Raw genomic sequence first — 27,760 nt, forward strand, 5'->3', positions numbered from 1 at the left:
ATAGCTCACAGCATAATCTGATTCTCTGCTACCTTTCTTTTTATAATTCTTGCTCCATCTACTTTGGTGAGTCCTCTTCCTCCACCTAAATGCAGGTGTTCCCCAAGTTTCTTTCTCTGTAGACTCTTTGGGTAATTTCATCTATTTAATACCGTCAACAATTACCTCTTTGCCCTAACTCCCAATTCTATGCTTTGAATGGATTCCTAATTAAATTTTTTTGATAAACGTAAATAAAGATCAGAATTAGATTTTATTTATTTAGGAGTCTAAGTGTAAGCCACTCAAGTGCTACAATTATTCTTGTTGCAGTGAATTTCCCTATTTTCTTTAAAAAAAAATTTGACTTTCCAAATTCCTAGATTCTTAAATGAAATTATTAACTACATTTTGGCTGCCTTATTTTTCTGAATTTTAGTTTGAAGGGAAGCTATCTGCTGTAGCTCAGGAGTAAATTTGCTCTCCTTCTCTCCCAACTGCCCCTAAGTCTCTTTGAACTTCTCTAGAAGTCATCCTGTCCAACATAGTGGCAATATTTCCTGATAGTGCTTTTGACAGCAGAATTGTCCAAAGCTGACCCCTGTGCTTCTAAGGCAAGTCTCTCGTAAGGCAAAACTAGTGTAGAGGTTAAGAGCCTAGTTCTGGCAACCAGACAGCCTGGGTTCAAATTGTAGCTCTGTCACTAATTACTTGCTCTGTGACCTTGGACAATTTATGGAATCTAAGTTTCCTCACCTATAAAATGAGTAACAAAGCTCCCTAATTCATTGGGTTTTTGTGAGGATTAAAGAATTAAACAGTGAAAGAAATGCCCCATACTAAGAACTATGTAAGGAGCTATTATTATAACCAGTCATCTTTTGCTGTTTGTTCACCTAGTGTAATTATTAGCCTTGGCCTCTGTTTATTAGGCCAGACTAGCTGTTTAATTTTCTCAGTTATTTCTTTAAAATTCAACTTTTTCAGATAAAGATGTGATATATCTTGTACATTTCACACACATGCACAAACACACACACACACAAACACAATTTCAGCACTGGTACACATTGTAATGATTTCCTTTCATAGCCATTAAAGCCGTAGGTACGAAAAAGTTTGTGCTTGGCCTACAGTAGGGTCAGCAAGAGAGAAGGCTTGAGCGTGACATTCAAAGGAAGTAGGCAGGACTTGGTGACTTATTGATTATAGAGGATCTGGTAGGTGAAGGTATTACACACCACTCTAAGGGACCAACCTAGGGTGATTGGGAAAGTAAAGATAGGGGTGCTGTATTTATCTATTGCTATGTAAAAATGACCCCAAAACATAGTGGCTTAAAACAACAATAGCTATTTATTTTCTCTCGTTTCTGTGGATCATGAATTCAGACAGGGCACAGGAAGGGATGGCTAGTCTCCGCTCCATGATGTCTGGGGTCTCAGCTGGAAGGTTGAAGGCTGGGACTGGAAGTCATCAGAGAGCTTTTTTAATCCATATTTCTGGCTAGACCTAGCCTGGGAGGTCACATACCTCACTTCTGTGATACTCCATGGTCAGGGCAGTCAGTATTCCCTCCCCAGATTCAAGGGGAGGGAACACCGACCCCACCTCTGGTTGGAGGAGTGAGCATGAGTCATATTGAAAGAAGAGCTTGTAGGGTAGGCTAATTGTATGATTAGGCCACCCAAGATGGCTGTTCTCTTGCTCTCTGTACATCCCTCAACCAGACCCTGCTTCACCTATACCCTACTCACCTGACTGACCTTCCCTCTTAATCATAGAGCCTGATCAGTAAATGCCTACCTACTTGCCCTGACCCCAGCTAGTGAGTGTTGTAATCTTTAAATCAGAACAGCTCCACAAAGATGGTTTATCAAAGGGGCAGTGAGGGTTGTCTCCTCTGCTGGTTTCCCTGGTAACTGATGAGGCAACCTGATATCAATTCCCCCGTAACAATTCCCTCTTCTTCCGGTAGGGAAGACTGTTGCCACTGCCAGCCTGCCATCTGCTGCCAACAATGGTGTGTCTCTCCAGGACCCTCTTGCTTTGGGTGTAAGTAAGATCCCCTATCCAATAAACCATTGATGTCTCTGTCGCTAACTCTGGATTCTTTCCATCTTGAGGCTGGGCAATTACAAGCTTTGAAGTCCTGCTGGGGTGCAGCCCAACACTAACTTTTGGTGTGGCCAACTTTGAAAAATACAATCTCCCACTTGTTACAAAACATAATTAAGGGTGGGGATTTTACTTTAGGAAAAACCTGGGTTTGGCTTGGAGTAAGTAGGGTTAAAGTGCTCACTTTGTATGTTGTCACTCCTATCTTCTGTATAAAGTAAGTACAGGGAATTCCCTGGTGGTCCAATGGTTAGGACTCTGCACTTTCACTGCTGTGGGCCTGGGTTCAATATCTGTTGGGGAACAAAATCCCACAAGCCACTTAGGCAAAAAAAAGCCAAAACAACAACAAGCAAAATTAAAGAAATAGAAAAAAATTAAATAAATAAATAAAATAAATATAAACGAAAACAATGTTACAAAGTCACAAAAATTTGCTGTCTCCAGCTGAAGATCCAAAATTAAGCAGTGGGTTCCCAAAACGTGAGAACATCATACCTAACACATCATTCTCTGGAAATAGGTACAGGAAAGCAATGCCATGTAATGCTATCAGTTCAGACCCCAGCTGTACCACTTTCCAGGCCATCATGGAAAAATAAGTTAATTTCTTTGTAGCTCAGTTATCTCATTAGTTAAGGGTGGATAATAATAGCATCTAATTCATGGAGTTTTTGTGAAGGTTAATATAATTTTATTAATTGTTCAAAGTTAGGCATTAATGTTTCCTATTCCTCTTCTTCCTCCTACTAAGAAACAATTGCAAAATTATCTCATAAATGAAAAGCTAACTGGATTGCTTGAAAATATTTTCATGAATTTCCTTTGTGCTTTGTGGGTATTAAGTGAGAGAAGCAGGCCCAGTGAACAGAAAAGGCCCAGGTTACACATAAACCACTGGTCTCAGAAGGTCAGAAGTAGTGGAAAGGGGACCTGGCACCTTATCAGCAGACTTCTAAGCCAGCGCTTCCTGCCACGCGCCGCTCGGGCGTCCCAGCGCCAGGCTCCGTCCCTCCCCTCCTATGCTGCCGGCCAATGGCCGCCGGCCGTCGCGGCCCGAGGCTGCTATTGGAGGAGGCGGCCGGGTCGGCGGTTGAAGCGGGGTCGGGGACCCGCCGCTTGCGATCACATCTCTCCGCTGGTATCTGTCCGCTCGGCGCTCGGCCACCATGGCTGTGCTGGCGGCGCTTCTGCGTGGTGGCGCCCGTGGGCGCAGCCCCCTGCTTCGGAGGCAGATGCAGGTGAGAGGGACTGGGACTCGGGTCTCGCCTCGGAAGTCTTCTGCGTGCGGCCTCGCGGCCGGAAGGAGCCGTAAGTGCAGGCCTGAGGAAGCCCCCGGAGGGACCCACGCCCCGAAAGCCACGCGCTCAGACTTGCCGGCTCGCACAGGGCGTTTCCATTCTCAGGGGGGCTCTCCCGGATCGTGATAATTGCTTTCTGGTGTGTCAGGTGGGGCAGGTATTTTGACAGGCAGAAAGGCGCGGGCTTGGTTCTGACCTTGCCCGACGGGTAGGGAAGGCCCGTAAAGCTGTTTTCGAGCTTTTCTTTAAAACATGTTTGTGAGCGTTATTGTCAAGAGATTTTGATTTCCTGCAATAGGTAATCATTATGGGCTTACAGGGTGATAATAAAAAGATGTACCGACTCGGAGCAACTTCAAACCTATAAGGGAAAATAAATGGCTACTCACTTTCTTGATGAGTAATGCTTACGTATTAAGGGCGTCCAGAGCCGTGTTTGTCCTCTGGCTGTTGTGTTTAGGGAACACAGGAGCGACAGCCTTGAAAGAATCTACTGTTTTCTGTACATCAAAGCAAGCTAGCTTGCACCACATGTTTAGGGTCTGGCAAAAGCTAAAGAGTAGGTAGAGAAGTTCAGGGTGTGGTTGGTGAAGCTTGACTTTTCCAGTTTGGTTGGAGCAATAAAGTTTGAAATCCAGTCATATTGTAAGAGTTTGGATTTGACTTAAAGTCAGTGAGGACCGTTGATATTTTTGCTCTTGTCATAATTAGAGGTATAGGAGCATTGAAGTGGGGAAAAAACTATTGTCTGTTAGGTGTGATGTAACTTGAACGGGTGTGTTGGCAGTAGGAGCTGAAAGGGAGGAGCACTATGCAAGAGATTGTGAAAGAATAAGTGTAGAACTTGACAAATGCAGAGTGAGGGTGGGAGCCAAGGGAAAAGGAAGAGTCTAAAATTAATCCTGGGTGACTGAGGTAATAGAAAAGTCAGGAGGAGTGGGTTTCCAGGAAACATGAGTTCTTAGCATATTTGTTAGTATGTTGGAAATCACAAAAATGTACTTGGGTCATCCTGAGTTTCAACCAACATTTATTGGTGAATTAGGTGAAATAAGTACTCTAATTTTGTAAAAAACAAAACAAAACATAAACCAAATGGAGAACCCTCTTAATTTATAGTTTAACTGGGAGCTTAAAATCAAACACAATTGTTGCTGATGAGAAAAATGAAGTTGTAGGTTATGTAGCATATGATTTGTGGTGTTCATTTAATTGAACTCTAGGAATTAGTTGTATTGGTTGTTACTTGAATTAAGTGGTCATTTAATGAACCATGGAAATCCATTTGTCTTAACAGGTTTTCAATATTCAGTGCCATTTTGTGGAATGGAACTTGATCTCTAACCCATTAAACTGGCTTTTTCTCTTTTGCCTTCAGATACACACAGCTCTCCCTTACGGTCAAGAAACCTTTATGGACTTTATCAGAGCTTGTTGGTTTCCAGCTGGAATTGCTTTTTTCTTATGGTCAAAAGAGTAGTCCTCCTCGTCACCTTCGTTTACATCCATTTCTCCTTAAACCTCTGCAGTTAGATTTCTGTACTGCTCAACAGAAGAATACCAGTGATTTTCTTTTCCTGTAATTTTTCTTCTTCTTCTTGACTTTTCTTTGTACTATATTTGACACTTTTGACCATTCCCTCCTTTAAAGTCCTGTCTTGCTATTTTGAACCAAGATAATTTTCCTTTAATACTCAGACTTAAAAAAAAAAAACAAATCCTGCATTGTGCCAGTCCTGAGCCTATTTGTTCCCAGATTCATCTTCTCTTCTCTTTCTGTATTGCTGTGAGGCCGACCCTTGCAGGTGCCAGCATCATCTGGCTTCTGTCTGGGTTCAGAAAGTGGTGGAAGATTGGGAGATAAGGGAGAAGTCAGGATAATTATTTTTTTCCTCTCTCTGCCTTAGATTGTGTTTCTGACAATGTCTGCCAGTCCTTTGGTTCTTGTTTCTGCCAGGTGACCCTGACCCCTTGGCTTTGGTAACCCTGCTTCTTCCCTTTGTCTTAACAGCCTGAGCATGCTAGTGCCTTCCTGTTGCTAATCTCTGTGCTGCTGTCTCCTGTTCTCAGCTCTTCTGTCACCTGTACATTTATTTATTTTAAAATTTATTTATTTATTTATGGCTGTGTTGGGTCCTTGTTGCTGCGTGTGGGCTTTCTCTAGTTGTGTAGAGAGGAGGCTACTCTTCGTTGCAGTGCGTGGGCTTCTCATTGCAGTGGCTTCTCTTGTTGAGGAGAACGGGCTCCAGGCGTGCGGGCTTCAGTAGTTGTGGGTCGCGGGCTTAGTTGCTCCGCGGCATGTAGGATCTTCCCAGACCAGGGATCCAGCCTGTGTCCCCTGCATTGGTAGGTGGATTCTTAACCACTGTGCCACCAGGGAAGTCCCTCACCTGTGCATTTAATTCTCTGCATTAAATTCTGTTTCACATAGAATGGTTTTTATTTTCCTGGTTGAAGCCTGATGGATACTCATGGTTTTTGCATTCCCTTCCCATTCCCTTTCACCATGTGGAGTTTTGAACCTCAGTTCTCAGCCTTATACAGAAAAAAAGAACAGAATGTTTTGGTAAGCAAGTAAGTGGTGATAGTGATCTGATTGGCAGTAAACACCGAGAGAAATGGATAGATTCAAGAGATAGCATGGAGATAGAATCTGTTGAACTTAATGACTGATTGGCTGTGAATGGCTGAGAGAGGAGTTCCACAGGCCTTGATGAGCCCAGCTACAGCAAGTGTGTAGACAGAGGAGAGAAGAGGGCTTTGTACAGGGCCTTTGGGAGACACTATTTCAGGACAGGCAGAACAAGTGGGAACCCGTGAAGGTGAATGAAAAGAGAGGATGGTGTTGTGGAAGAAAACCAGAGGAATGTAGTGTCACCTGAAAGCCAAGGGAGGGGAGATTTCCAAGAAGGAGGGTGTATTAGTTTCCTTAGGCCATTGTAAGAAAATACCACATATCGGGCAGCTTAAAACAACAGATATGTTGCACAGTTCTGGAGGCTAGAAAGTCTGAAATCAAGTGCCTCTTCTGAGCTTCTTGTGGTTTGCTGGCAATCTGAGTTCCTTGGTTTGTAGATGCATCACTCCAGTCCTCTATCTGCACATGGCAATCTCCCTGTGTCTTCACTTCCCTTCCCTGCAAATGTCTCTGTGTTCAAATTTCCCCTTCTTATAAGGACATCAGTCATATTGGATTAAGGCCCACCCTAATGAACTTATTTTGACTTGATTATTTCTGTAAGGACCACGTTTACAAATAAAGTTACATTCTAAGGTCCTGGGGATTAGGACTTCTTTTGGGTGGGGCACACAATTCAACCCATAACAGAGGGAGCATTCAACAATGTAAAAATTTAATATAAGTGTTTATATAAGATTTTAACAAAGGAATTATATAAATGAAATACATAAAATGAACATATACATAAAATGGAAAGCGTTGATTGAAATTAGCATAACTGTTTAATACTTGGAGAACTTTATAAAGGCCTGAAGAAATACAGATTTGGGATATCAGTTTTATGTAAGGGAACTTTGCTTCCCCATACAGACAGTAATATGCATAAACACAAGGTATTTTGAGTACTAACTGCTAAATCCTCTAAGAAGTTGAAAAATTTTTTAAATGATTAATCTGTTTTCTCAAAATGTTTCCTTGATAATGGCTCAATTTCTAATTCATTTTACTGATTTTTTACAGTTATTTTGGCATATGGATAGTTCTCATGAATTTGTCTCCTGTGAACAGAAATAATGAAAAATTAGTATCACTGATGACACGCTTGATTAGTGAAGAATATCATAAGCAAATCATTAATTACTCAAAAATAGTGCAGTACTTTGGAAAGAGCAGTTGCCTCAGCTTCCTAAATTTTATTACTATTTTAAATAAAATATATAATATGTATAACAAATATATAATATGCATAATACAATATGTATATATGTATAATATGTAAACTATATGTATAATAGAGTGAGAGTGTTTGGATTTGAAATCCCAGGTCTGCCCCATATTGGCTCTGTGACTCTGGGCAGGTTACTTGACCTGCCTGTGCTTTAGTTTCCTTACTTGTAAAATAAGAATACTAATACCCACCCATTGGCTGGTTCTATATCTAAAACATATTCCATATACATCTGTTTGTATCCACCCCTCTTGTGACCTCCTTAGCACTAGCCACATGAGCTCTTGCCTGGTCTCCTTCCCTTTTTCTACTCCTGCTCCTACAATCAGCTCTCTATACTTCACCCAGAGTGGTGTTTTTATAGTAGAAAAGCCTTCAGTGGCTTCTCATTGCACAGACTAGAATCCAGAGTCCTTCTCATGGCCTCTTTGGTCCCTGCTTGTTTCTTTAGTCTCAGCTCAGACTGTGTTCTCCTGAGTATGTGGCTCCCACTATACTGTTCCACTTTCTATACTTAGCATGCGCCAAGTTTGTTTCTAATTCAAGGCCTTTGTCCTAGTTCTTCCCAATGCATCAAATGCTGTTTTCCCTAGATCTTCCCCAGGCTGACTCTTTTTTTTAATTTATTTATTTTGGTTGTGTTGGGTCTTCGTGGCTGCGCCTGGGCTTTCTCTAGTTGCAGCAAGCGGGGGCCACTCTTCATTGCGGTGTGTGGGCTTCTTATTGCTGTAGTTTCTCTTGTTGCGGAGCATGGGCTCTAGGCACGTGGGCTTCAGTAGTTGCAGCGTGTGTGTTCAGTTAGTTGTGGCTCGTGGGCTCTAGAGCGCAGGCTCAGTAGTTGTGGCACATGGGCTTAGTAGCTCCGCGGCATGTGGAATCTTCTTGGACCAGGAATTGAACCCATGTCCCCTGCATTGGCAGGCGGATTCTTAACCACTGCGCCACCAGGGAAGTCCCCCCAGGCTGACTCTTTAATATTCAGTTTCTCAGCTCCAGTGACATCTCCAGAGAGCCCTCTGTGGAACATCCCATGTAAAGTAGGCCCTCACTCTGTAGCTCATTATCCCATTTTGTTGGCTTCAAAATATATTTACCCTACTTGAAATGCTTTTTTGTTGTTGTTGTTTTTTGTTTCTTGTTTTTTTGCGGTACGCGGGCCTCTCACTGTTGTGGCCTCTCCCGTTGTGGAGCACAGGCTCCGGACGCACAGGCTCAGCGGCCATGGCTCACGGGCCCAGCCGCTCCGCGGCATGTGGGATCCTCCCGGACTGGGGCACGAAGCCGTGTCCCCCGCATCGGCAGGCGGACTCTCAACCACTGCGCCACCAGAGAAGCCCCTCAAATGTTTTTCAGAGCTGCTAGTAAGCACCAGACTTTGTTCATTTGTTTAGCGTTTCTTGCCATCATTGGGATAAAAAATAAAATCAGTCTCTTCTTGAAACTTACAGTCTAGTGGGGAGACAGGCCAGTGAGGGTTACAGAATTATGTGTTTGGGACAAATAGAGTGTGCACAGGGTGTGCAGAAGCTAAGACTGGAGTGTCTACGTCTGCCTGCATTGTCAAGGGTGGTCTCTAGAGTTCTTGGGGCAGCTGAGCTGTCCTTGAAAGATGATTGTGATATGCAAATAAAACTTAACTAGTTGTGTTCATTTATCACATATTTATCACACATTATGTTCAGTGTCTTGATCCTACTATAATTTTGTCATTCCTGGGATATTTAATGAGCTCTAGGCACTATGCCAAGTGACAAGGATGTAGCAGTGAACGAGAAAGGAGGAGGAAGGGAAGGGGGAAAGACAGGACTGCTCTCAGAAGCTTGCATTAATTATACGGAGAGAGAGAGATTAAATATGTGAACCCTGTATTTACACAGTGTGAGAGGTGCTTTGAAGGAAATAATCATGTTGAAATAGAAGCCAACTTTAAATAGTCAGGGAGAAGCACTCTGGGGTTGTATCATTTGAGCTGAGACTTGAAGAACAAAAATGAATCAGCCAAGGCAAGCTGGGGAAAGACTGTTACTGGCAGAGGCACACTGCAAAGAGCTTGAGGTGGGAATGGGTTCAGAACAAAGAGGAGGCTGGTGTGGCTGGCACAGAGCAAGAGTGGCATGAGTTTGGAAAGAACATTAGAAAAGAAGACCAAAAGAAAAAGGAAAGAACATTAGGAGCCAGATCATACCATACCATCCAGATCATCAGGAGCTCCAGTTCCAGGAGCCAGGAACTTGTAGGATAAGGGTGAGACTGTGGATATCATTCCAAGAACAATGGAAAGCCATCAAAGGATTTTTTTTTTTTTGCTGTACGCGGGCCTCTCACTGTTGTGGCCTCTCCCGCTGCGGAGCACAGGCTCCGGACGCGCAGGCACAGCGACCATGGCTCACGGGCTCAGCTGCTCCACAGCATGTGGGATCTTCTCGGACCGGGGCACAAACCTGTGTCCCCTGCATCGGCAGGTGGACTCTCAACCACTGCGCCACCAGGGAAGCCCCATCAAAGGATTTTAATCAGGGGAGCGATGTGATCTGATTTACATTTGTGTGTGTATGTGGGGAGGGGGGGTTGTTTTTGTTTTTTTGTGTTTTTTTTGGCCACGCCACACAGCTTGTGGGATCTCAGTCCCCCGGGATCTCAGTTCCCCACCAAGGATTAAACCTGGGCCACTGCAGTGAAAGCACCAAATCCTAACCATCGGACCACCAGGGAACTCCCTGATTTACGTTTTAAAAACCGGATGGACTGAAGAAGGGAAGCTGGGGATGCAGGAAATGAAGTAAAAGGCTGTTACAGTAGCAAGAGATCGTGGCTGGGACTAGGTGGCAGTAGTGCAGATGAAGCGAAGTGGAAGAATTTAGGTATATTTTAGACAGTATTGACAGTACCTGTGATAGAGTATCTCTAGGTATTAGGCACAGATGGAGGGTGAGTCCTAAGATTTTGGCTTAGCACCTGGACAGATTGTGATGTGATATCTTGAGGAGGGAAATGCTGGAAAGAAACTAGTGTTCTACTTTTCCGGTTATCACGGCGTGAGGCACCATGAGCAGTAAAGTCTCCCGTGACACCCTCTATGAGGCGGTACGGGAAGTCCTGCATGGGAGCCAGCGCAAGCCCCAGAAGTTTTTGGAGATGGTGGAGCTTCAGATCAGCCTGAACAACTGTGACCCTCAGAAGGACAAACGCTTCTTGGGCACTGCCAGGTTGGCACCATTCTCATCCCACCCAGCCCTCAGTGTCCCTGTGCCCGTCTCCTCCCTTCAGGCTCTGGTTGAGGCTGAGATGGCCTGGCACATGTGGCACTGAAGTGCCTGGGTAGTTCAGACCCCCTGCTCCAGGCAGGTGTGGCTGGACAGACCCCCACACTGGGTCTTAAAACAAGAGGGGAGGGACTTCCCTGGTGGCACAGTGGTTAAGAATCCGCCTGCCAACGCAGGGGACACTGGTTTGAGCCCTGGTCCTGGAAGATCCCACATGCTGCAGAGCAACTAAGCCCGTGTGCCACAACTACTGAAGCCTGTGTGCCTAGAGCTTGTGCTCCACAACAAGAGAAGCCACCGCAATGAGAAGCACGTGCAACGCAACGCAAGAGTAGCCCCTGCTCGCTGCAACTAGAGAAAGCCCGCGCACAGCAATGAAGACCCAACGCAGCCAAGAAATAATAAATTAAAAAACAAACAAACAACAACAACAAAAAAAACAAGAGGGGAGGTGTGGGGAGGCCTTGGCTGAGCCTGCCGGCTAGTTTGGGAAGCCAGACTAGCTGTTGGTGAATGTGGATGCTCTGGGCTTAAGTCCACTCCCTGCCCCAAGTTCTCCATATGTGTTCTGGGGGACCAGCAGCATTGTGATGAGGCCAAGGCTGTGGATATACCCCACATGGGCATCAAGGTGCTAAGGAAACTCAACAAGAATAAGAAACTGGTCAAGAAGCTGGCCAAGAAGTATGATGCCGTTTTGGCTTCAGAGTCTCTGATCAAGAAGATCCCACGAATCCTGGACCCATGCCTGAATAAGGCTGGCAAGTTCCTTCCATGATGACCCACAATGAGAACATCGTGGCCAAAGTTGATGACGTGAAGTCCACGATCAAGTTCCAGATGAAGAAGGTGCTGTGTCTGGCAGTGGCTGTTGGCCACATGCAGATGACAGATGATGAGCTGTGTACAACATCCACTTAGCTGTCAACTTCCCGGTGTCATTGCTCAAGAAAATTGGCAGGGGATTTCCCTGGTGGCCTAGTGGTTAATAATACACCTGCCAGTGAAGGGGACACGGGTTTGATCTCTGGTCTGGGAAGATCCCACATGCCACAGAGCAACTAAGCCTATGCGCCACAACTACTGAGCCGGCGCTCTAGAGCCCGCGAGCCACAGCTACTGAGCCCACGTGCCACAACTACTGAGGCTTATGCGCCTAGAGCCCGTACTCCACAACAAGAGAAGCCACCACAAGGAGAAGCCCACATACTGCAACGAAGGGTAGCCCCCGCTCGACACAACTAGAGAAAACCCGTGTGCAGCAACCAAGACCCAATGCAGCCAAAAATAAATAAATAAATTTATTTTAAAAAAAAAAGAAAAAAATTGGCAGAACATTTTGTACATTAAAAGCACCATGGGCAAACCTCAGAGCCTGTACTAAGGCACAGCTTAATAAACCACACTCCCACCATTAAAAAAAAAAAAAAGCAACTAGTGTTCTAGGGTGGAAATTGAGAGACATGAGTTGGACATTAAATTCAGGCTATCAAGTTGGCACTTGTATATATGAGTCTGGAGGTCAAGGCTGGAGATAGAAATTTTGAAATCACCGGACATAATTGCTGTTTAAAGCTATAGGGCTAGATATGATTAAGGAGACAGTGAAGATGGAAAATTAAAAGGGGCCTGGAACAAAGCCCTGGGACATTCCAGCACTTAGAGGTTGGGAAGGGGAGGATGAAACAGCAAAGAAGACTGAGAAAAATAACTAGAGAGATAGGAGGGAGACTATAAGATTGTGTTAAAATGGAAGCCAAGAAATTGGAGGGTTTGTGTAGTGGTTTACACATATTACCTCATTTGATTCTCACAACAACATGTGGGGAGTATTTTAGAAAACTTAATGCTCAAGAATACTCAGCTAGTAAGCCTAGGCTCTTAACCACTGTGCATGTTTCCCCAGGGAGAAAAGTGAGTCCCAGGTTGCTGAATGGATGAGATGAGTATAGTGAAGTCTTTATTGGATTTTGCTATCCAGACATTGTTGATCTTGGTCAGAGCCAACAAAAGGATAGATAAAAGCCAGATTGGGTGGGGTTGAACAGTAAATAGGAGGTGAGGACAAGGAAGCAAATTGTAGGTAACTTGTTGGAGAACTTCTCATGTACAGAGGAACTAAGAAATGAGGTGAAAGCTCAATGGGAGTCTGGGTTAAGAGGTTTGTTTTTAATTCTTTCAGGTGGGAGGAAGCCTATTACTATGCTTACAGAATAATCCAGGAGTAAAGGGGATGAATGATACTGGGGAGAGGGAAGGGATAACGGAAGATGTGGCATCTTTGAAAAGGCAACTGGAATGGGATCCAGGGCAAAGTGGAGAAACCAGGGAACCTTCAACTAAACAGAACCAGAGACTTTAAAGTGGTTTAGAAAAGGCCCTTTGATTGCAAGGAACAATATCCCATTTCATACTAGCTAAGTAGAAAGGGACTTTTTTGAAGATATACAATAGGCAAGCTCTTTGGACATCCAAGGTTAGGAAATAAAGTAAAGCTGGCCTTGCTGGAACCCTAACTAGAAAATCACTAACTATGTTATCTTCTTTTGTCTCTTGTAGTGTGGCATGGTCTTTTCTTCCTTTTCTGAGTGTATATGTTCCATTCCTTTGCTTCTCTGCTTACTTGTGGCTTTTCTCTTTGCTGTAACCTCTGCTTTTACATGGTGTTGCTGACTAACTCCAGCCCCTTGGGCCTTTCACTTCAAGTGCCCATCATCATTCAGTTGATTGGGTCTCTGAGAGTGCTAGCTTGGTTCAAAGTCCATTCCATTTTTGGTCCTGTCAGCTCTGGCCAGTGGGAGGACGATGGGAATCACCTTGTACTTAGGACTGTCCCTTCCAGACCCTTTGGAGAAAGGGGTGTAGCTGGAGAGGCAATGACTGGCATGTTTACTACAAGTAGGAAATTTAAATTCAGAGTTGGGTCACAGATAATATGCTAGAATCCTTCAGTGTAAGTAGGTTATATAAGCAGCAGCCCAATTTGGGCTTACTTAATTTAGAACTTAGATTTAACTTAAAATTACATTTTATAAAGTTTATACTTAAAAAGGCTTAGAAATTTTAAGATGATAAATTCATCAGAAGTTAAAACATACATTTCCAATGAACAGTTAATCAGACGAGAATATTACAAAAGTAATTTTAAAAATTGTAACAGTGATATATGTGAACAGGAAAATTTGGAAATTAAAGTATAATGCAGCAAAAAGAAATAACCATAATCCCATTACTGAGAAGTATAAAGTGATGTAGGTTAATATTTTTTACATCATAACAAATATTTATATTACAGGAAATAAGATACGTGGAACGAAGTTATGTATCAAAACCCACTTTGAATGTAAGTATAAATTTAAATTGTGCTTTAAAATTTCAAGAATTTAAAGGAAATGTAGTCTATTAAAAATGCATATTCTAAAGCATGTATAGATGAGGGTCAGCTTGGGATGATTCAGTGGTTAGGAATAGCTAATTATTGAAATATTAAGTCAGACTCCCAAATTACCCTAAAAAATTTCAGTCTAGCGCCCTGCATAATTTCTGCTTCTTCCCCAGTCATTGTCTATGGTAAACAACCTTCTCTAAAACTAGGCAGTGTTCTTCCTTTACTTTTGGGAACCCCCATTATATTGTGTTGGTTGGTACATTGCAGAGGCCACATGGAAGATACTAGAAGAAAGGGGCTGAAGGAGATTGGGGATTAGACAGGAAGGACCATCACCTGGTCACCTAGTGCTTCCTGAGGGGTCCTCCTTTTGTTTCATAACGGTTTCTAAAAAGACTTAGTAATAGCCTTCGACCAGAATCTAGGGTATGGTTCTCTTATTATCTATGAGAATTTATGCATGTATGTATGTATGTATTTATCTAAGAGCATGTAGAAGGCAAGCGTAAGGAGAGAATTGTTAAAATAGTGTTTTGCAATATTTAAGAGAGCTTTTATCTTTTTCTTAAATTTTATATTGTCTTATTAATAGTTTAAGAAGTATGGCTCTGGCTGTGTCCTAGTTAAGTGGTATGCCCCCACTAACATACAGGTCTTGACCCTAGACCAGAGTTTGCCTTCAGTAAGGAAGCCCTTTAATTAGGGCTTTTTATGCAGTTAACAAGGGTAAACTGATCATTTCTTAAATTTTGACTAAGGAATAGAATTGAACCTTAAGCTTCTGTTCTATGCCTATTTTAGAACTGGTTTTTCTTAGGTTTTCTATTAGGTCTTAAATCATAAAGTACCAGAATTGAACTGATTTTAGGGCTGTTCTAATATTATTTTCATCTTTGATGGGTAATTAGTCATTCATAAAAAGTCTGTTTTTTGGCTAATATATCTATGAATTGTTTATTTATGAAAGATGATGTGGGTAAAATATTTAAATATAATAATTTTTACCATCTTCTGTCTTGCCAGGAAGTGGTCATAGTAAGTGCTGCAAGAACACCCATTGGATCCTTTCTAGGCAGCCTTTCCTCTCTGCCAGCCACTAAACTTGGTTCCATTGCAATTCAGGGAGCCATTGAAAAGGCAGGTTAGTAGTGCTTTACTTTTTGTGTTGAGGGGTAGTGATTCAATGGAACAAATGTTTATTTTGCACTTAACTATATACGTAACACTTAGAAACGAATTAATGTCTACACTTCTGAATTCCCTTGAAAAGAAATCCTTGTACTAGAGTGTTATGAATGAAGCTCAAAACTGACAAGAAAAAGAAACCATTCCTGCTATATAATGTCACATACTTTACTAGGTAATTACTAAATTGAATAAAATATGGAAATGTCTTTTTGATTTTTTTAAAAAAGGGATTCCAAAAGAAGAAGTGAAAGAAGCATACATGGGTAATGTTCTACAAGGAGGTGAAGGACAAGCCCCTACAAGGCAAGCAGTACTGGGTGCAGGTATTAGGACTACATTTTTGCTTTTATACTTAAATGTTTGACATGGCAAAATGGAGGTCATTTCAGCTTAAATAAAATGTTAAATGCATAATAGACTTATATCGGCAGAAGAAATGTTGCAGATTATAGTTTAACATGCTCTATTTTATTACAGTTTATTTGAAGAATATCTTTGTTCTTCAAAAGTATGATTTATATTGGTTTTAGGCTTACCTATTTCTACTCCATGTACCACTGTAAACAAAGTTTGTGCCTCAGGAATGAAAGCCATCATGATGGCCTCTCAGAATCTTATGTGTGGACATCAGGTAAGAAGTACCTTCTTTTCCATTTTATAACTAAAATAATATGCAGTGCTAAAAAACACTAAAAATCTAAGCATATTCATACTCTAGAAGTGAGATTCTTTCTCATAAGTGCAGTTGCTCTGTTGTTTCAGACACTCAGGAGTGTCTGGATTTGCCAATTCCATTTGAAGTAGAGGTCAAAATGATAGCTCAAGTGTCTGGTATTAAAAAGTAGTTTTCAGCCAGGACGTTTTTGTCTTTGGGTGCCCCTTTACTTAGGATTCTGGTTGATTTAAGACACCGTAAATTTTGTCTGTGCTAGAATGAGAAGGGTTTTTATCATAAATGAGAATAAGGTGCTGACCCTGGGAATCAAATCGTTGATTGAGCCCAAAATTGATGACTAATTTATAGCTCCTTATGTTCAGGTTCAGCTGTAAAATTGTGCAGGCTTTCTATTGGCCTTGATGATTTTGATCTTGTCTTTACCAGAGCAAGAGATAGGCTGCTCAGCAAACATATGCTGGATGTTAGGAGGCTAGACCTGGACTCGTAGACCTAAGAGTTTATCAGATCCAAGCCTTTTTTTCAGTTGAGGAAAGAGGTTGAGAGGACTACAAACACAGTTACAGGGGTAAAATTAGAAAACAGGTGTCCCTATCCCTGTCTAGTGCATTCCAGCCTATCAGGGTATAACACACCAAGGTAAAAATCAGTTGTGAGGTGTTTGCAGATTATTTCTTACATGTACAAGAATCATAATTATGCATACCCTTGCTGTTACTCCTCCCTTGCTTTGTTTCCAGTTGTAAGGCAAGCCAAAGAGAAAAAAAAGAGTGATACCTGATACACATGCTAAAAACTGAGATGGTATAGAAAAGTATAAAATGAAAAATCTTCTTTCTTCTTGCCCCACTTTGAATCTCTGACTTATTCATCACTTTTTTGTGTATTCTGCCACCGAAAAGCAGAGAAACTTTGGGGAAGTTTCTTAAACTCAGTGCCCCATGTAATGTCTTGGAGGTCATTCTGTATCAGCACATAAGATAGTACTCTATTGACCTGAACAACTATAATATACTTATGGGTCCTTATTGAATGGACATCTAGGTTGTCTCCAGTTCTTCACTATTTTAAATAATGCTGCAGAGAGTACCCCTATATATATCTTTGTGTAATTATAAATACTTAAATCAGTTCTTGTTAATTCACTGTACTAAGCAGTATGTGTAGTGGTTAAGAACAAAAAGTCTGGAGCCAGACTAATTTCAAATCCTGGTTTTGCTCATCATTAGCTGAGGATCTACTATGTGGACATTCACTGGAGATTGGTGAACAAAACATTAAAAAATCTCATCATGTGCAAGTCTGTCTTTTGGAAAAATTCCTAAGAGGAGAATTTCGGAGTCAGAGATTAAAAATTTTGATATTTTCAAATGCTTTCCATGAACGTTAAACCAGTTACATATTTTCCATAGCTTATGAGAGCTTGTTTGCCTATGCACAAGGTAACACTGACATCAGGTATTACCAAGCCCTTGTCAAACGGTCATGAAATTGTTTAGATGTTTCAGAATGGTTTGAATGACAAGGAAAATTTTGTCTCAGTTGATTTTTTTGTGGTTCTCTAGCAAATGCTTTCAGTTAGTGTTCTTTGATTCATTTGTGCATGTATAAAATTACCTGACTTAGAGGAATACTAGGAATTGCCTTATTTTGAATGGTCACTTATATTATATTCTGTAGAATAATTGATAACTTAATTTCTGTCACTTATTATTGCCATCATCCCCAGAAAATACTCAGTATTTCAGGTTAGCAGAATAAAACTTATATGAGAACTATTTGAGACTCTCCATATTTGAAAACAGGCAAAATATTTAGGTTTCTTTGGTACAGAACTTCTGTTTGTCTTTATTCTTTTTTTTTTTTTTTTTTGTGGTACGCGGGCCTCTCACTGTTGTGGCCTCTCCCATTGCGGAGCACAGGCTCCGGATGCGCAGGCTTAGCGGCCATGGCTCACGGGCCCAGCCACTCTGCGGCATGTGGGATCTTAGTACCCCGACCAGGGATTGAACCTGTGCCCCCTGCAGTGGAAGTGCAGGGTCTTAACCACTGGACCACCAGGGAAATCTCTGAAGATATTTAAACAGTTCTGTATGACCTCAGGTGTAGGTCCAGGCATGAGACTGGAAAGGGAATGAGAAGTCAGATTGTAAAGGGCCTTATGTGCTATGCTGGTGAGTCCTGTAAGGAGTGGAATGACCAGACTTACAGTCTAGCCAGAATGACTCAGATGAGTGTAGATGACACTTGGGTGGAAGGACAGGCTGCATATCAGATGATCAAGTAGAAAATTACTATAGCTGTCTGGGAAGAGCTGATTGGGAGGATCACAATCAAGGAAGTCGGATTATTTCCGAGAACTGAGATTACGTTTTTGGCAGTGTCAGTGAAATGAAGGGTTAGAAGAATTTCAGAAGATGGTTCTACATTAAAGATTCCTGGCATTCTTATTAATGTCTGATTCTGATCTTAATTATCATTACACGTTTCAGACCATTTCCTTTTACCAGTGTCAAGAGGGTACTTCCTATAGTGACTGTATAGCAAATGTTTAATAAAGTCCATGTAGAATACTTGTTCGTTGTAGCTGTGTAAAGGGTATAATGGGTTTGCAACTACAGTTGACCCTTAAACATGGATTTGAACTGCCTGGGTCCACTTAATGTGCAAATTTTTTTCAATAAACATGTACTACAGTTGAATCTGTGGATGTAGAACCATGGATAGGGAGGGCCGACCGTGAAGTTATACACAGATTTTCAAGTGTGTGGAGCGTTGACGTTCCTAATCCTGGTGTTGTTCAGAAGTCAACAGTACTACTTGAATTGACATTGGGTTTTTGTGTGTTGCTGAGCAGGATGTGATGGTGGCAGGTGGGATGGAGAGCATGTCCAATGTTCCCTATGTAATGAACAGAGGAGCAACACCATATGGTGGCATAAAGCTTGAAGATTTGATTGTAAAAGATGGGCTAACTGATGTCTACAATAAAATTCATATGGTAATTATTGCTTTTTAATGGAGAAATGCCATGTATATAAAATACTGCTTGATTTAAAAAATATATATATATACTTTAATTTTTATTTATTTATTTTTGGCTGCATTGGGTCTTTGTTGCTGCATGTTGGCTTTCTCTAGTTGTGGTGAGCGGGGGCTACTCTTCATTGCAGTGTGCGTGCTTCTCATTGCGGTGGCTTCTCTTGTTGTGGAGCACAGGCTCTAGGTCCACGGGCTTCAGTAGTTGTGGCTCGCGGGCTCTAGGGCACAGGCTCAGTAGTTGTGGTGCACGGGCTTAGTTGCTCCACAGCATGTGGGATCTTCCTGGACCAGGGATCAAACCCATGTCCCCTGCATTGGCAGGTAGATTCGTAACCACTGCACCACCAGGAAAGTCCAATAGATATATCTCAGAAACTGAACTGAAGGATATAAATGTTGATTGAGTCATTCATTTTAGGAAAATGTTTTTCTAAGCTCATTGCATCAACTTGGCTCAACTGTTGAATAAATTGCCCCACACTGAAATAGGACATTTTCTGACATTTAATAATGGATTCCATAGGTGTTTAATTATTTGTCTTCAAAATAGCAACTTCTGGGCTAATTCAAGTATTTGAGGATGAGACATGAGTAAAAAAATTACCTAGTACAGAAAGAAGTATATTTTAAGAAACTAAATTTAACTACTAACCACTATTTTATGTTATGCAAAGTTAATTAGTTTTTTAAAACTTCCAACTTCTATCAGGGCAACTGTGCTGAAAATACTGCAAAGAAGCTGAATATTGCACGAGATGAACAGGATACTTATGCTATTAACTCCTATACCAGAAGTAAAGCAGCATGGGAAGCTGGAAAATTTGGAAATGAAGTTGTTCCTGTCACAATTACAGTAAAAGGTTGAAGAATAAATAGATTTTAATTTTTAGTAGACTTTGTGTGTTGCTAAATATTTTATGTTTGAGTTTTAGTACATTTTTATCTTTGTTAATTTCAACTGAGGACGCTGACACTGCTGCTTATGGTTATTAAAGGGAAATGTTGCTAATTCAGAGGTAAATTTAATTTCTAATATAATTTAATTTAATTTCTAATATAATTGTTCCTAATATAAGCAACAGACAACACACTAAGTTAAGTGAAAAGGGGGGGATTTATTAGAAGGCCACTTGGGGATTCGTCCCAGAACTGAAAGATGTATGGCAGCAACCAGTCAGCTCTGGGAACTTCAGGAATTGGAAGTGGGTAGTCAGTACCATTAGGACATGCTGTCTTGGCTTTTCCGTGCTGCTTTTGTTCTTTATTGTCTCAGCTTTTCTGTGGTGCTGCCTCCATCTCCAGGGTCACATCTGTAGGGCTCTCAGTCACAAAGGAAAGAGACCTCCTCACCAATTGCAGCAAAATAAATCCACAGTAAAGACTCAATTAACTTGGTTTAGGTTACATTTCGATTCTAGAAATAATCACTGTGATGAGAATGATGGAGTACCAAAACTTATCCAGCCTAGGTTGGACATCTACCCCTGGGGTTAGAAGAATGAGGTCTGTGATCATAGAAGGAGGCTGAGAGAAGAGAATGGGATGTGGCTAAATAGAAGATTTAAATTGCATCAGGCTACTTAATAAACTCTTCTTTAAGACACTAACAGAAATTATTGATGGTAGATTCTTGAGTGGAATTTACTTGGGATGGTTTAAGGTATGTGGGCATACAGGGAAGCACAGACTACCAGGCACCTTGTGTACCATTTCTTACTGAGCAACTAATTATTATCTTCACTGCTAAGATTATTTAATTTAAAAGATTTTTGTTTTAGGTAAACCAGATGTAGTGGTGAAAGAAGATGAAGAATATAAACGTGTTGATTTTAGTAGAGTTCCAAAGCTGAAGACGGTTTTCCAAAAAGAAAATGGTTAGTATTAAGAAATGAAGCATAAGAAAAAAGAGTCAGTGTACCATATCTCGTCTTAGAACTGCCTGAGGATTTAAAAAAATTCTAGAAAACAACTAGATGGTATTTAACATTTTCAATGTATCAGGCTCAAGTGAAGGTAACAAAACGTATGATATTTATCCAAAGTATATTTAAAATTGCTTAACAGTTAATATTTTCTTTGCGTGTCTGTGTGTGTTTGAACTTGTTTTTTATTATTAATTTTTATTGGAGTGTAGTTGATTTACAATGTTGTTAGTTTCTGCAGTACAGCAAAGTGAATCAGTTATGCATATACATATATCCACTGGTTTTTAGATTCTATTCCCATATAGGTCATTACAGAGTACTGAGGTAGAGTTCCCTGTACTATACAGTATGTTTTTTATTAGTTATTTATTTTATATAAACAGTTAATACTTTCAATATATAAAGCCTCTGGAACAGGTTGTAGAATGATGTAGAACAGTTTTTCATATGCACTTCATCTTGAAAGTTTTTCATGATATGAAAGTCAAGTTTACATATTATGTTAAATATCTGTAAGCCTCTGGAGGACTAAGCTGATAGATGTTTTTCATTTTTGTATCTCTAGTGCCTGGTTCTCAACAAATAAATGTTGAATGTTTGTTAGTGTAAGTGGGATCCCAGGTTACTAAATCCTTTTAGGAGAAAAGGTCAGTTCTGCTTTTAAAATTGGCTGTATACAGCTGCGATAATAATCTGAAATAACTTTTTTCCCTTTTTTGATTGAATTTCTCAATACTAACTATAGGAGTGGATTAATCTTTTTTATTAAAGCATCATATAAAAATTTATATTGCAGGGAATTCACCGATGGTCCAGTGGTTAGGACTCTGTGCTTCCGCAGCAGGGGCACGGGTTTGATCCCTAGTCGGGGAACTAAGATCCCACAAGCCTCACAGCTTGGCCAAAAAAAGAAAAAAAAAATTATATTGCAAAAGTATATTTTTATAATTTTAGCAGCAGTCTATTTTAGGGTCTTCATTGGTATTTAAAAGAAAACAGCTTAATTGACATATAATTTGCATACCATAAAATTCTCCTGTTTAAAATGTACAGTTTAGTGACTTTTATTATTCATTTAACTTCAAGTGATTGTAGAGAAGAAGAAATACCTGATTTTGACACTGATTTGAAAAATATATAATGAGTGCCCGCTCTACTGTGAATAAGCAAAGACTTAGTGTTTGTTAGGAAAAATATGAAGTGGTCCTTATCTTTGAGGAATTATGAGCCAGCATTTACCCAGTGCCATCACACATGCCTTTTGAGGTAGCTTTGAATAAACTGTTACAAAAAACTAACATAAGAGGACTTCCCTGGTGGTCCAGTGTTAAGACTCCACGCTCCCAATGCAGGGGGCCCAGGTTCGATCCCTGGTCTGGGAACTAGATCCCACATGCCACAACGAAGATCCCACACAGGGCAGCAACTAAGACCCGGTGAAGCCAAATAAATAAATAAATATATATTTAAAAAAATCTAACGTAAAAAGGCATACTGACATTAATTGTGTTATATACATACACATTTAATTATGTGTATTTTCCTGAGGGCAGGAATTATCTCCATCCATATCTTCATGCATCTAGCAACCCAGGCAGTATTCTGCAGAAATTTGTTAAATTGATCCAAACGAATTCAATGTGAAAGGATGTTCTGATGTCATGCTCATTGATACTTTCAGGTACAGTAACAGCTGCCAATGCCAGCACACTGAATGATGGAGCAGCTGCTATGGTTCTGATGACTGCAGATGCAGCCAAGAGGCTCAGTGTTAAACCACTGGCAAGAATAGCAGGTAGAAAATGTTCTGAACTTGTTTATTCCTAAACCGCTATATTCTTCCTGAAATTGAGGTTCTTTGCCAGTAATATTATACGTAATATTGAAGTTGGCTATTTCTGTCTGTAGGTTGTACTTTGTGACAGAATTTAACTAGTACATGTTTTAATTGAGATAGAACCTCCTTCAATATTTTCGTTAGTATTTGATTTGTATAAGAGAAAGCTTTTAAAAATCTTTCCCTATCCTGGATGATGTGTGGGAGACTACAGGGTACATGTTTTCCCCTGGCACTGTGGGGAAAGGTAGCCAGGTAGAGTAAAAAGAATATGGGCTTAGGAGTATAGAGATACAAAAAATTTAATTGTACTGGCATTAATTATTAACTGTGTGGTCTTGGCATGTCCTCAGTCTCCTTAAGACTTTTTAGCTGTAAAATCTGCCTTGCCTTCTTCATAAGGAGTTAAACAGATACCATTTTGTTTAGATCATGGTTTCTTAACCTCAGCACCATTGACATTTCACAACAAATAATTGTGTTGTAGGAGCTATTCTATGCATTCTAAGATGTTTAGCAGCTTGGCTTCTACCCATTAGATACTACAATAAGTGGCATTCCACCTGTGCAACAACCAAAAATATCTCTAGATAATGTCAGTGTCCCTGGAGGCAGTTTCCCCTAACTCCCTATCTGTGAAAGTCAATGGCTTAGATGACTGGTATAATCTTGTAAAGTGTAGAATCTTAGAAAAGGCACAAATACATTTAAATACACTATAATGTTTAGGAAACTTGCATTTTTGCATATTATATGAGTTGTTAGATATAGCTTTGGGTGCTTATAAAAAGATTTTAACGACGTATTTTTTTTTAATGAAGCATTTGCTGATGCTGCTGTAGAACCTATTGATTTTCCAGTTGCACCTGCATATGCTGTACCTAAGGTGAGAACAAAATAACAGACCATAACTCATTGTGCCAATTTCTGTTTTTGCTTATACCAAGGTTGCATGTTTTAGATTTTACATGTTACTCATCCACCAAAGCATAGAGGTAGCTTAGTTTCAAATCTTCTCACTTCTCCTGAAAACAATTAAAGAGCAACAAGGATAACAACAACAAAAGTAAAGGGGCAGCCCACAAACTATATTTTCAGTGGAGCAGATAAAAACTACATGATTGAATTCCTTGTGTGGAACTCACATACCTGGAATGGCAACCGCAAAGTGGGAGGTTGGTGCAGCAGAGAAAAGAAGGGAATGCTGAGGGTCCAGGGTTCTAGAATTCAAAGCAAATATTCATTACTAGAAGGAGCAGTCTTCATCCTGAAAGGGAACCTCATGGGAGCTGGTCTCAGAGTAAAACTGGAGATGGAGAGGACCTATCTGCTCCAATTGTCAGTCTGAGTCTTTGTGGGAAGTTACTAAGGGGTCCCAGGAAAGGAGACAGTGTTGTGTTGGTTTAGGGGTTAAGGGATCTCAGAAGACTCCAGCAAATGTTCCCTTTCAGAAGTAGAGGGCCTCACCCTGAAAGAAAATGTCTGAGGGTGGCACCCAGATTAGGGAAAAAAAAAAAAAAAACCAGTGGGGAATAAGGATAGAGAAGGATCAGAAACAACAGGGAGTGCTGATCTGTCCAGAGGTGGCAGATCTCAGAAAGCAACACAGTTATACAGCTTCTGAAAGTGAATGTGCATCACATTGGAAAGGAAGGGTGATAAACACTTCTCAGCTAGATTCTGAGAGCTAGAAAAGTGGCTACACTTAGGTAGGTACCATGTTTTGTCTCATGGTGTTGGAACTAGAGGAAGCTGTTTGAGCTGTACAGCTTAGAAAGCTACCTGAGCCTGCTGGAGGAAGAGAGCAAGGAGCAACAGAAGTTTCACGTTAATATTATTGTTGCTCAGAACAAAAAAATTTCTAAAGATAAACACCCTCCTGCAATAGCTGAGGAACTATCAAAACAAGAGATCATATAATAAGACTTTAAATAAATCATTTACAGTGAAAATACGATAGCTCTGAATAACTGTGCCCCAGATAACCCCACAGCAACTTTTATAAAGCAGAAACTCTAGGGGATGCAATGAAAAATTAGTAGAGAGTAGTATACCTCTTTCATTTGACAGATAAAAAATCTAGAACTAAGCAACATATAATCAGTAAAGTAGATCTTAAGAATATGTATCAACTGTGTACCCCTAAATAAAGAGTATTCAGTTATCCATGGAATGATCAAGAAAATGAAGTTTTCTCTCTCCAAAATAATAGAAATACGATAATGCAAACAAGTCTTTGATTACAATGCAATAAGATGAGAAATTAGGGCATTCCCTGGCAGTCCAGTGGTTAGGATTCCACACTTCCACTGCAGGGGGCATGGGTTCGATCCTTGGTCAGGGAACTAAGATCCTGCATGCTGTGCAGCACCCCCCCCCCCCCGCAAAAAAAAACAAAAACAAAAGATGAGAAATTAAAATCAGAAAATAAAAGGGCCCTTCCTCCTGGAAACTAAGAAACTCCATATTTATGTATTACATCAAAGGGAAATATAAGCGAAAATTGCAGAATTTCAAGAAGATAATGAAAATAAGTTTTGACTTAATTATCTGAACATAATCTATATTTTTAAAAAATTTAGGTTCTTAAAGATACAGGATTGAAAAAAGAAGATATTACAATGTGGGAAATAAACGAAGCCTTTAGTGTGGTCGTACTAGCAAACATTAAAATGCTAGAGATTGATCCCCAAAAAGTGAATATCAATGGAGGAGCTGTTTCTCTTGGACATCCAATTGGGTAGGTAAAATTATAAAGAAAAATATACCTAGGTTAATGGCTGCCTTTGTATATTCCTATCAAAACTTAAACTGCTTCATGATAATTCTTGTTACTCTTGGTTTAACAGTTTTTCTTCCCACACATCCTTCATAGGGCAAATACCATTTCTGATAGGATCCCCATTGAACACAGATCTATCACATCTGTTCCTTGAAAACTAATATTGTTTTATGTTGAAGAAGATAATTTAAGAGTAAAATCTATGCTTGGGCTTTTCAAAAAGCTGTAACCATTCTTGGGGCTTCCCTGGTGGTCCAGTGCTTAGGACTCCACGCTTCCACTGCAGGGGGCATGGGTTCGATCCCTGGTTGGGAAACTAAGGTCCTGCGTGCTGCTCAGTGCAGCCAAAAAAAAAAAAGCTGTAACCCTTCTTGAAACAAGTCTCCCAAGTTAAAATAAAGTAGTTAAATTCAGCTATAAGTAATGGCTAATTTGGTTATTCATACAGTCTATAAACCATTAAAGTACCAAAATGCTTTCTTAATCCTAGGATGTCTGGAGCCAGGATTGTCGTCCATTTGGCTCATGCCTTGAAGCAAGGAGAATATGGTCTTGCCAGTATTTGCAACGGAGGAGGAGGTGCTTCTGCCATGCTGATCCAAAAGCTGTAGACAACTTCTGTTGTCTAAGGCAACAACCCTATGTAGCCAGAAAGGCCTGCTGTAATCAGGGTGACTGATTACCCTGGGTCAGCTTGTATGAAAATAATCTGTTTCACTTTTTATTATTTTCAACTCTTTTTAAAAAAATAAGATAAAAAATCAAATCCCCAAACCTTTTGAGATTACACAGTAATTTTTTCTTCTAATTTACATTGTTTCTAATCTTGAGCACATTTTTGTTATAAGGCTGTACTGTTTAAAATACCACTGTGCAATATTAGTGACTTATAAGTAGCTAGAAGCTTCCATTTTAGAGAATAAATCTTAATTTACATTTTTGAGGACTGTTAAAGATTAAGTGAATGTTATCTATCACTAATTTAGATTTAATAGACCCTTCAAAGTAAGAGCAGTTATTCTGTGCAAACTAGGAATGCCTCATATCATTAGTCAAGAAGCCAAAGACTGTAGTGTTGCTAGAAACAGGAGGAACCCGTGTGCTCAGGTCTGAAGTGGGTGCAATTTTTCATAACCTCATCATTCAGAATTTGTTTGGGCATGGGGGTTAGGGTTTTTGCTCTGAATTACTACAGTAGCACAAAGAGTGGGAAAGAAGGTGGAAACTAAACTGCTCAACTGAATGGATTTCTGAAGGGAAGAGATCGTCACTTTCATTATGCCACAATGCCTGTTCTTAAGCAGAAGAAAATGCAGCACAAGTATCTTGAGTTGCATCTCATCTAGAAAAAAACACACTGTAGGCAGGGGCTATGCACACCAACCTCAGCTGCAGTTCTGAGAAGGGAAACCTGTTTAAGTTGATGTTGACAATAGTTGGGGAGTAGAGAGGACAGAAAAGTGGTATTACATCTATCTCATGGCAAATAATTCAGTGAATTATTCAGTGAATACTTATCGTTGAAGGAAAAAAAAAAGATAACATGGAAAAAAATTGTTCTTAAGATTCAAAGACTACTTTCAAAATATCTGTATAGTAAATACAGCTCCCTTTTGCAGCTCATTATGTGCTAAGTAGTATCCTAGAGTCTTTATTTGTATTAACTCCTTTAATCCTCACAAAAACTCGATAGGGTAGGTACCATTATTATCCCTCCTATAAAAATAAGGAAATTGAGGCGTGGAGTGGTAAAATAAATTCTCAAGGTCAAATACCTCGTGAGTAGCTGAGATGGATTCAGTTCCAGGCAGTCTTACTCCAGAGCCCAAGTTCTTAACTCAGTATGTTTGGCTTCTCAGTCTCAGATAAGTAGCTGCCGTACTGTAAGAGGAACTGGGTAAAATACATGGGAAAAAAAAAATCCAACCCAAAATATTTAGAACACTTCATTGAAGATAAGCAGAATTAACAACGAATCCAAAAGTCAGTCATCTGGAAAACTTAAATCTGGGAGTAAATGAAGAGAGAAAAAGAAAAGACATAGAACCAGCAAGTAAATGGTATTTATTAAAAAGGAAAAAGAAAGGTACTCTGAAGCAATAATTACAATGTAAGAGAAAAACTCAGATTTTTACTAAGTGTGCAGATTTAGAAGGCCTTATTTCATTAACAGAATTAACAGAATCACACTAATGTTCTATGGAAAAGACAGTAAGAAAAAAATTCTTCAAACAGCTAGGTAGAAAAATTGGTAACCTTAGTCCTTATTTCTATAACTGTCAGAAGACAAGTGACCAACATCTACATATTTTTAATGGAGTAAGAGTGATAAAGATACTAGAAGGAGTGTCTA

At 40.3% G+C, this 27,760-nt stretch overlaps 1 protein-coding gene across 2 annotated transcripts; it reads left to right on the top strand.

Annotated features, from left to right (window-relative positions):
- Positions 1 to 3,088: 3,088 nt before the first annotated feature.
- On the top strand, positions 3,089 to 27,262 carry ACAT1 (acetyl-CoA acetyltransferase 1). Of its 2 annotated transcripts, none has more exons than XM_079930358.1 (12): positions 3,089 to 3,338; positions 13,865 to 13,912; positions 14,981 to 15,098; positions 15,373 to 15,468; positions 15,676 to 15,776; positions 18,679 to 18,822; positions 19,573 to 19,723; positions 20,642 to 20,737; positions 22,470 to 22,583; positions 23,447 to 23,511; positions 25,208 to 25,365; positions 25,898 to 27,261. In XM_079930358.1, exons 1-12 carry the CDS (start codon positions 3,267 to 3,269, stop codon positions 26,016 to 26,018), a joined length of 1,284 nt encoding a protein of 427 aa, XP_079786484.1. In that variant the 5' UTR covers positions 3,089 to 3,266; the 3' UTR covers positions 26,019 to 27,261. The 2 variants fall into 2 exon arrangements, with proteins under 2 accessions (XP_079786484.1, XP_079786485.1); XM_079930359.1 differs by having other exon boundaries at positions 3,332 to 3,408; positions 25,898 to 27,262.
- Positions 27,263 to 27,760: the final 498 nt, after the last annotated feature.

The sequence above is a fragment of the Stenella coeruleoalba genome (genome assembly GCF_951394435.1).
Source record: "Stenella coeruleoalba genome assembly, chromosome: 8".
Classification (NCBI taxonomy): domain Eukaryota; kingdom Metazoa; phylum Chordata; class Mammalia; order Artiodactyla; family Delphinidae; genus Stenella; species Stenella coeruleoalba.